The sequence below is a fragment of a genome, unplaced genomic scaffold (genome assembly GCF_019419815.1).
Source record: "Pyrus x bretschneideri cultivar Hongxiangsu unplaced genomic scaffold, Pyrus_bretschneideri_v1 Contig100, whole genome shotgun sequence".
In the NCBI taxonomy this organism is placed as follows: Eukaryota; Viridiplantae; Streptophyta; class Magnoliopsida; order Rosales; family Rosaceae; genus Pyrus; species Pyrus x bretschneideri.
This window is the reverse complement of record NW_025999392.1, coordinates 672,860-683,585: the sequence shown is the minus strand read 5'-3', so window position 1 is coordinate 683,585 and position 10,726 is coordinate 672,860. Positions and strand designations below refer to the sequence as shown.

The 10,726-nt window shown below is 36.4% G+C and overlaps 1 protein-coding gene across 1 annotated transcript; it reads right to left on the bottom strand.

Annotated features, from left to right (window-relative positions):
• Positions 1-7,446: 7,446 nt before the first annotated feature.
• LOC125470514 (photosystem II 22 kDa protein, chloroplastic-like) lies at positions 7,447-10,204 on the bottom strand. Its single transcript, XM_048569663.1, has 4 exons — positions 9,849-10,204; positions 9,648-9,761; positions 7,995-8,238; positions 7,447-7,798 (listed from the first exon to the last, which is right to left on the bottom strand). The coding sequence occupies exons 1-4, from the start codon at positions 10,080-10,082 to the stop codon at positions 7,551-7,553; spliced, it is 840 nt and encodes a 279-aa protein (XP_048425620.1). The 5' UTR covers positions 10,083-10,204; the 3' UTR covers positions 7,447-7,550.
• Positions 10,205-10,726: the final 522 nt, after the last annotated feature.

Here is a 10,726-nt window from a genome sequence, read left to right as displayed (position 1 = left end):
GTCCCGTTACTTGATCTCCAAACGTTTATTTCTTGTGATTTTTTATGTATACGATCTTGACGCATATACAAACAAGCTTGACGGTTCGTTCGTTCAAATTAGTTTCCTACAATCTGTATCCCATCAAAACAATAGATTCACTAACACTTTTGGAATTTATTTATACTTTCATTAAGTATAACATAAGATGTTGTGGTATCCACTAGCGTAAATATTTTAAATTGACGATCGAATTAGTTCATTGTATTCATATAGGATCAAGGAGTGTAGTTGTAAAAAATCACCAAAATCGGAGTTATAACTACCGTTGAATCATGATTTTTCGTTTATAACCGTCCAAATGTTTTGTCCCGTTACTTGATCTCCGAACCTTTATTTTTTGTGATTTTTTACATATACGATCTTGACGTATATACAAACAAGTTTGACGGTTCGATCGTTCAAATTAGTTTCCTACAATCCGTATCCCATCAAAACGATAGATTCACTAACACTTTTGGAATTTATTTATACTTTCATTAAGTATAACATAAGATTTTGTGGTATCCACTAGCGTAAATATTTTAAATTGGGGATCGAATTAGTTCATTGTATTCATATAGGATCAAGGAGTGTAGCTGTAAAAAATCACCAAAATTGGAGTTATAACTACCGTTGATTCATGATTTTTCGTTTATAACCGTCCAAATATTTTGTCCCGTTACTTGATCTCCGAACGTTTATTTTTTGTAATTTTTTACGCATACGATCTCGACGCATATACAAACAAGTTTGATGGTTCGATTGTTCAAATTAGTTTTGTACAATCCATATCCCATCAAGTTCAATGGTATATATATTTATTAAGTATATTTAAATTTATTTATTTTGTATATATAACACTTAAGAAATTGAATGATATATATATATTTATTAAGTAGCTTTAAATTTATTATTGTAGTTCGGGTCAAGTTTTTGTTAGAAAAATATATTATTGTGGATTTTATGTAAAAAATAATTGATTTTGAAAGGAATAAAGTCATTTTATCAATATTTAAAATAATTTTAAAAAAAAAAAAAAAAAAAAAAACCTTGCGCGACTCCTTAATGTAGTCGTCACGCAAAAACAATTTGCGTGACGTCAACTTGAATACCTACGTCACGCAATTTGTTACAATTTTGGCGTGCAATTGTAAAAATAAGACGGTTTTTTTGAAATTTCCAAGTTTGGACATGTGCCCTTTCTTATACCCAAACTCCCGTAGCCTTCCTCATCATCTCACCCTTTCTTATACCTGGACTCCCGTAGCCTTTTTTTTGAAATCCACATCACTGGGTCTTTCTCCCTTCCTCATCATCTCGCCCTCTCTCTCCGTCTTTGTACCGTAGCCTTCCTCATCATCTTTTATATTTTGAACTCAGACCTCTGTTTTGAATCCAGATCTCTCTCCCTCTCGTTCTAAACGACGGGCAGCCACCACCCCTTTGTCATGCTTGTCTCTCTCATTGAAGGTAAGTCTAATTACAAATTATGAAATTGTGAAATTAAGGATTTTGATTGTGAATTGAGATGAATTTTAGAATTTAGGGTTTTAATTTGGGATAAATTACTAAGGCATGTGTTGGATTTCAGGGTTTAAAAATTTGTGAATGGGATTTAGGGTTTTAATTTTGAAATGGGGATTGAATCAGGGTTTTTATTTGGGATAAATTATTACGAAATGGGCTGAATTTTAGGGTTTAAGAATTTCATTTTTGTTGTTTCTTGTTTGCAGTTTGAAGATATTTTGGTATACATTTTCAATTCCTAGCCAACTAGCAGGTATTGACCCAAATTTTCAATTCCCTCATCTGCGTTAAGCAATACGCTGCCTGTAGTCCCTCTTACATCTGAATTCTTTTTGTGTTTTCATATGCTTAAGTTTGAGTTTTTATACGCTTGTTGTCGTTTGGGTTTTTGTTGTTGCTATTGTTCTTGTTCTTGTGTTTCTTACTAGAGTGTTTACTGGGCATGCCTCAGCCAATGCATATTCATCATTGGATTATCTTCTTAGTGGTAAATACTTGAATTCTGGCAACAGTGGTAAAAAAGAAGTTATCTTACTTTCATTGTTTATGTGTCAATTTTAAACCTGTTAGCTGGTAACTATTTTGTTTTAATCTCAATCAACAAATTACTATTAATGCACTGGTATCCATATCTTTGAAATGGTTGTGCATATCCAAATTGGGATCCACCATTTAATTTTGATAAGTTGATTGAAATTAGTACACAGAAAATCATCAACACCGGCTAGCTTCTTACTGGAATCTTTATGATATATGTACCCTTGTGCTCATACAATTATTCATTATTATGAGCTATGCGTATAGATAAAGTCGGAGGTCCAGATTTGAAAAGTTTCATTCGGCAATTTCCTGGGTCTTCAGAAGGTAACTTGTCTTTTGTAACCTACCCACCTCACATACATGTTGTTTAGGAAGAAAATTTATATGGTTAGGCAGATTATGGGTTAGTTCATAGATCTTTGGGCTTCGATTACCAAGAAATAGAAACTTTACAAATAAAACCCGAGGATTGGCATTCGATTGCTGTCATTTTATATGTATATGGTTACAATTATCTACGTTCCCAATGTGCTTATGATGTAGCACCAGGCGGACTATTAGCTAGTGTCTATCATCTTACAAGAATAGAGTATGGTATAGATTAACCGGAAGAGGTATGCATAAAAGTATTTGCCTCAAGGAGGAATCCTAGAATTCCATACTATATTGATTTTTTTCACAGAAAGGTTTTGCAAAATGAAGACTTTTATTTAAAGGCTATCTTTAAGATTGCGTATTCTTCGTTCCTAATTGATTTTGTGGAACATTAAATTTTTTTGCTAATTTGCTAACTATTGTTTATTGGGCAAGATTAGAAATGGGCTGTTGTGTCATCCTAATTTAATATGATAATCTTGATAATTGAACATGTAATTCTTTATTTTGTTTTCCCCAGGCTCCTGATCCTTGAAATTACTTTCGGAGAGGATTAATCTTTTTTATTTTCACATTTCATAATATCAGATAATCTTTACAATGTCTGCTTACTAGTGCGTTTACTAGTGTTCACCATGTTATAGTTGATACTGATATAATGAAGTTTTCGTACCATTGATTGATTACAATGTCTGCTTACTAGAGTGTTTACTGGGCATCCTGAGATAATCTTTACAATTTATCACATATTCCTAGTGTTGGATTACCCATTCTTTTTTGTTTCACTTGATGCAATTTGTTTTTTTGGTTATGAAAATGGATAGGTAGTTCCTCTTGTTTTCAAATTAAGAATGTTCCTACCTACTTATATTACTTTGGCTGCTAATTGATTAGTTTCAAATGCAAGAAAGGATTAGTTTCTAATGTTATATTTTTATGGTTCAAAAGTGTATAGATGTCGCAGTTGATCACTCGTCATCGGAGTGTGACCAATGCGCCTCCCGCATTATCAACATCTACTACTCCAAGCGTGAGTGCTCCATTGATTGGGGAGCCTACACCCCTTACTGAGGCTACTCCTACGGCGTCTCAGGTGCCCGTATCATCGACATCATCAGTGTCAGTTCACCCGCTCTGTGCACGGCGGCCTCATCGACGCCCCCGTGAGCCGGAGCCTTCTGATCACGTTTCCTCGTCCTCCATAGTCCAGGGTGAGGCCTCCTAGCCAGGTAGTTTTTTCTAATTCTCACTACATTGTATTTTTTTTCATTTTAGAACTATTATTTTTATGATTGTGAAAATTTGCTAGATTGTGAAAATGTGTTGCGGGTTGTGAATTACTGTTATTTGACTTTTTAAGGTTTTGGGAAATGATATACTATTAGGGGAGGTTTTGCAGAATTTTCTATACAAATTTAAGCTTAGGGTTTTCATCATTTAAATTTTTTGGGTAGCTAAAAAAAACACCAAGGGGCCTAATCGAATGCTGAAGGCGGCACAGAACGTACGTCTGACCGCCTCCTTGATCAAGATTGCGTATGACTCGTGATATCGTGGAGCGGCTACCTCATAGCAACATAGCATCGTCGTTACTAGCTGTGGTTATGTTATTAAGCATTGTTGTCCTATGCAGTGGGAGTCTTGGGCAGACATTCCCGAGGAGACGAAAAAACTGGTGCGAGACAAGTTGTCGGTTAGTATATTAATTTTTAGCCTTTTATCATTTTTTAATTATGTTTACAAATATTATAAACCAAAGTATATTATCTTAATATTATTAAATTTTTTACTATTATTTTGCTGTTTTCAATATTTGTAGGTCAATTTTCATCTTAAGGACATATCCCCCGAGGTCTTCGCCTACTTAGAGGAGACCTTCGCAAATCGGTACAGAAATTGGAAGAGCGATCTTCATGTGCATTTTAAGAAATGGGGTGATCCAGAGACTGCTCGCCTACATGGTTGCCCATCCGAGTTGGTGGACCGGCAAGATGATTGGGACTGGCTTTGCAAGCATTTTATGGACCCAAAATTTGTGGTATGTACATAATATTTTAATAATAATTCATTACTGTTTTGCTTATTTTTTTAAGCTTTTTAAAATAATTTCTTTCAAATAGTCGCACTAACATGTACAGTGTGCGTTTAACAGAAAAGATCTGTTGCTAGTAAGATAGCTCGGGAGTCAAAGACACTTCTCCACCATTCCGATTCGAAGCCTTTTTCATATAGGCTTGAGGAACGACGTCAGGTAAAAGTATATTAATTTTGAAATTTCATACAATTTTTTTTTATTATTGATTAATAAAATTTTCTTAATGTTTTTTTCTTCAGGAGGGTTCCAGGTTCCCGAATATCGACTTGTTCAAGGATGTTTACGTTCGACCCGGTGATAAGAACACTAAGCAACTTCATGTAAGTATATGTAATTGTTATTTTTCTTATATTTATGAATCGTTCAAATATTATTTATATTTTGTTATTAAACATTATAAGTTTTTTCTTCTTTATTACTGTAGGCTGCTATCGTGGAAAAGGGAAATGTTGTTCTTCAAGAAGCAACATCGCAACTTCCCCCGGAGACCCCAATCGAGGACGTCACTATACCTGAGGATGTAGGTTTTCAGATCCTGACTGAGGTCTTGGATCAAAAGTTCGGTCGTCGTCATGGCAAGGTTGTTCGATGTATGAGGAAGGCGGGAGTTCGTGAGACAGGTACCTCCTCTTCCAGATTGACCACAGGAGAGGTCATTGCCCTCAAGTAGGAAGTGACAACCTTGAAAGGTAAGCTTGCGGCCTAGGACGAGCAAATGAGGGCTCGGGATGAGGAGATGAGGGCCCGAGATGAGCAGATGAGGGCCCGGGACAAGCTAATAAGGGCCCAGGGTGAGCAGATGAGGACCCAAGGCACGCAGATGGGTATGATTCTACAGGCCTTAGCGATGTCCGGTCTTCAAATCCCGATGCCAGCACCTAATCTTGCTCCACCTTTGACCTCCCAGCCATTTTGCCCACCCGATACCCAGTAGCCTGATGTATCAAACTTAGAAGATTACTTGTAGTTTTTTCTTTTGTTTGGACATCTTGTACGTACATTTTCATATATTTTAAAATTAAATACTTTTTTTCTTTGTTTATTAATTATTGTTTATGTGACATCCCACATCGCCCAGGGGAGTGATCCTTATATGTATATTCCCATCTCTACCTAGCACGAGGCCTTTTGGGAGCTCACTGGCTTCGGGTTTCTTAGGAATTCCGAAGTTAAGCGAGAAAGGGGCTAGAGCAATCCCATGATGGGTGACCCACTGGGAAGTTGCTCGTGAGTTCCCAAAAACAAAACTATGAGGGAATGGTAAGCCCAAAGCGGACAATATCATGCTACGGTGGTGGAGCGGGCCCGGGAAGTGATCCGTCCCGAGCCGCCCAGGGGAGTGATCCTTATATGTATATTCTCATCTCTACCTAGCACGAGTCCTTTTGGGAGCTCACTGGCTTCGGGTTCCATGGGAACTCCGAAGTTAAGCGAGTAGCGCACGAGAGCACTCCCAGGATGGGTGACCTATCGGGAAGTTCTCGTGTGAGTTCCCAGAAACAAAACCGTGAGGGCGTGGTCGGGGCCCAAAGCGGACAATATCGTGCTACGGTGGTGGAGCGAGCCCGGGAAGTGGTCCCCCCCGGGCCGGGATTTGACAGTTTAAAATTTAATTACAATATTTATTAAAAATTAAATAAAAATATTTTTGTCAAAAAAAAAGAGAAAAAAAAAATAATGGTTTGCGTGACAAAGAACCATACGACGTCGCGCAAACTAGTTTTGCGCGACGCATGTCTTACGTCACGCAAACCCACTTTGCGCGACGTAGGGACCTACATCGCGCAAACCCACTTACCCACTTTGCGTGACGTAGGTACATACGTCGCGCAAAGCAGGTTTGCGTGACCTAAGACATGCGTGGCGCAAAGTGGGTTTGCGTGACCTAAGACATGCGTCATGCAAAACTAGTTTGCGCAACGCACGTGCCTACGTCACGCAAAACTAGTTTGCGTGACGTAGGACATTTCTTCGTCCCGCAAACCCTGCTTTCACAGCCTTAGCGCGACGCTTGGCGCGCGACGAAGGTTCGTCGGGCAAATATTTGCGCGACATTTTCTTGATTTTGAGCGACGAAGGACCTACGTCGCGCAAAGTATTTTTTGTACTAGTGCATAGATAGTTGATAAAAAAATAATAATAATAGTATAGATAGTTGACAAAAAAACAATTTATAGATAGTTGACCAAAAAAAAAACTAGTTGTATAGAATGAGAATTTTTTTTTTTTTTTTTTTTTTCATGTACTTAGATGCAAGATGTATGCCTAAATTAGTTTGTAAAGTGTTATCACTAAATAATCATAGAGGCAACGTTGTTTATAAAGGGCTAGTTGCAAATGAAAACGATTTTCACGAAATGGGATTCTTGGCGGAGACATGGTACAAAAGTCGTTAAATGAAATTTCCTAGAAGATTATTTGATCACTTCTTGTCTCAAAATTTTCTTTGTTAATTAAATATCAAAATAAATCTCGCCAATATATTGAGTTTTAGATGAATTCCACTTCGAAACTTCAAGGATTTTTTAGACACTGTCGCATTTGTAGATCCAACTAAGAAAATCTTGTATTGCAATTTACAAACCTAGCTTAGAAAGTAAGTTAACTCAATGGAAGACAATGTCGCATTTGATTGATCCGTTCGATTCGGTAAATCGCGTAGGGGATTACAATATACAAACCAAGCTTGTTAAGTAAGTTAACTCAGCAGAGTTGAAAGTTAGCTCATTGCGTCGAATTTCTCATTCTCTTCCTTTTTCTTATTTTATTTTTAATTTTTTATTTTTTTATTTTTTATTTTTTTGTGCGTTGTAACCAATAACCATAGGAATTTAAAAGCTAGTGCAAAATACAGTAACTTAATTTAAGGTCAACATGACCAAGGGAAATAAAAAAGATCGATCACATAAAAATAAAATTAGAGGAAGAAGTATTTTCTCATACATGATTCAAACAAGTTCGATGTGAGCATCAATGTAGTATTTATCTCTCTCTAGTCTTCTTCATCCACATCTGTGATGAATTTACCAGTTCCGGGATTCACCGCAGCGATGAAGAAGAAGACAACGTTGAGCAACACAAGGGGTTCGATTTCGCTGATGGGGACTCCAGTCTCAATGTTTAACTGGGCTAGAGCTCCCTTCCCTGTAATGATTTCTCCTATTAGGGAGAATGCAAATCCCAACTGTGCCAATCTTCCCACAAATAGCTCATTCGCCTTTGTGAATCCAAATAGAGGACCTATGCATTTGTTACACAACAAGAACTCCTTAGATCATCTAGGTCATGCCACGTAGCGCGAATATAAAATGATGTAAAACTATCAATTGATCAGACTTCTACATGTCTAAGATGACACTGTAACAACTTAACATGTGACAAAGGACAGTTACTCTTTAATTTGAACATTACTTATCTTGAAATGCAAATTAGTTACCTCCTTCCTTGAGACCCAAGGCTGATTTCAATCCTTTGCCTGGAGGGATCACTGCCCCTTCAATTCCAGCGGGCGGGTCATCGACAAATCTACCACGGTCACCTAGAGCTCCAATGGCTCCAAGCAGGGTGAAAAGGATGAAGAAGAGAAGAAGGGGTTCAGCTTCATAGATGGGAATTCCAGTTTCCAAATTCAATTGGGAAAGAATCCCTTTCCCTGTAATTGCTTCTCCCAACAATGATGCCTGTAATGTTTGCACAGAAAGGCTCAGAACAATAAATAAATACATAAATAATACAATAGTACAATTTCATGCTTCTACGAATTCTCATCGTACACGACGTCCATTGTTTTATATGTTATATATCAAAATACTTCATAAATACACACATACACATACAAAAGGGCAAGGCTTGTGACTGTTTGGCAGTCCTGTGTGAGGGTTTATTATTTGTATATCTTAAAATGCTTCATCATGCTAGTTATATGATCATCTAAAAATTCTTCGTTCATGCTAATTATATGATGGTCTACTATAAGAACACAATTAAGAAGTTTTTATATTATCTTTACTATTTAATTAGACAAGTATTTTGCACCATGAATTCTAAATGAAGTGGCATTAGAGCACAGTGAGAAAGGAGAGGATTATACAGAAATTTGTTGCATAACCATTATAGGTTATATTGAGATATTGGTGAAAACTAAATGGTTTTACGTAAATCTTGGAAGATAATGGTAATGAAAATAAATCTTGGTTAGCTAAGAAACAATTTTTTCCACATAATTTGGAAGATGTTATCAGAGCATGAACAACTGATTGGGTGGCAAGTACTCGAGATTGATTATTAATATGTTAAAATTTGATAACATAGCTATGTAGACAATTTGTTACACTACTTTGGATCAAGCTGTCAAATGAAGGAAATTTCCTGATGTCCAATTTTCTTTATTTCCTAACATTTTGTTTTATGTGTTTCAATTCAAAGCTTGTTTTGGAGCTCAATAATTTTAAGCTTTTTGTTTCAAACGGAATAGGTTTCATGCTCCATCTTGTTCATCTATTTTTCATTTTTCAAATTTGCTTTATTGTAAGCGGTAAAATTTATGTCCCATGACAAGATGTAATTTTTTATTTAATAAAATTTCCATTGTATTGTCGAAGTTGTTTTCTTTTATTTAAAATAAAAATAAATAAAAAATAAAAAAAGTTAGGCAACTCAAATCCTATATGGCCAAGAAAACATTTCTCTAAATTTGTCTACACCACCACACCCAAGCACACAATTTTGCTGTGTCACTTAAAATATGTGTTACAAAGTACTAACATATTCTGAAGATAATATAAGGTATTATATTTTCTTTCGTACGTGGTAATGTAAAACAGAAAATAGAAACTCGGTGTAAAAGTTGTCTCAACTTATCAATAGTGCTCAGATGAGTAATGTAATTGAACTAATTGTCACAACTTCATTCTGATAAGCACCCAACATTAATTTAAGAACAAACTAGCTAGTTTAAAAAATGAATTCTATTCACAAACACACAAAGTGAGATTATAAGAACTTATAACAACAAAAGGAAAATCACATATAACTGAAAAGTAAGTTTAAAAACAGACAAAAGCGAGCAAGAAGAAGATTAATGTCTTACAGCAAAGCCAATCATGGCAACCCGACCAACAAAGAGCTCATTTTGCTTGGTGAAACCAATGCCCCCAGAGGTTCCAAAGATACCGTCTTCAACCTTGGGCTTCGGCGGTGGTGCCTGTAAATTTGTGGTTAACTAAGTGACGTTTTAACTACAAAAATAAAAATAAAGAATGAATGTACGTTGTGTAAAAGAAGTAAAAACCTTCTTGGCAGGAGCTTTGGTTTTCGATTTGAAGAGAGCGACGATGGTCAAAATCCTCGTAGACGACGACGAGGCTGCAGAAGAGGATGAATGGAGGGGTCTGCAAACAAGTTGAGAGAAAGACTTAGGCCTAAGTCTTTGAGCTTGTACTTGGAGTAAAGGGTCTGAGGACTTCAAGTCCACAACATGGCCTGAAGACACACTACTAGACATGAGAAGCATGGTTTGAGCCATGGTTTTTTTTTCTTTTTTCTCTTTTCTTTTTTTTTTTTTTTTTTTTTTTTTTTGCTAGGGTTTAACTTTGGTGTTGTTGGAAGAAGATTATCTTTGTTGCTTCGGGTGGAGAACTGGAGGTGTGCGTGAGAGTTAGAGCTGGTTTAAATCGAGAGAGATGTGGATATGGTGTGTGAGCAACTGATGGGCAATTAGAAAGCCACGTCTTCGAGTACTTTGTGATGTTGAAGATAATGCTGGAGCCTACCTCAGTGCAATAACATCAACAAATTGTAAAATAGTCCACAAACTTTGGAACTGACGCGTGTAAAATTTTAACAGGTTGGGTTGATAAGGTGCAGATCATATAGCAACACAGCATAACAACAGAATATTCAATTCAATTGTTGCAGAGTGTAGCCATTAATGTGATTTTGTAACTCATGTGTTACGGGAAAAACTTGACAATCACCAGTTTATGCAAGTGCATGTACATTTTTTCTATCTCTCTTGTAACGTAGCATGCCACAAATATTTTATACAACTTTTTTTCCGTTCAACAATATATACCGTATTAAATTTGCTAGAGTGGACCAAATAATAGTGTACCATGCACCGTGTGCACAATGTTTGGGTACAATAATATAGTCCAATACAACACTGGT

Coding starts and splice junctions, on each gene's coding strand:
- LOC125470514 (XM_048569663.1), bottom strand. CDS start 10,082: ATGGCTCAAACCATGCTTCTCATGTCTAGTAGTGTGTCTTCAGGCCAT. Junction 9,762..9,848: donor CCAAAGCTCCTGCCAAGAAG/GTTTTTACTTCT, acceptor ACAAATTTACAG/GCACCACCGCCGAAGCCCAA. Junction 8,239..9,647: donor TTGCCATGATTGGCTTTGCT/GTAAGACATTAA, acceptor CAAACATTACAG/GCATCATTGTTGGGAGAAGC.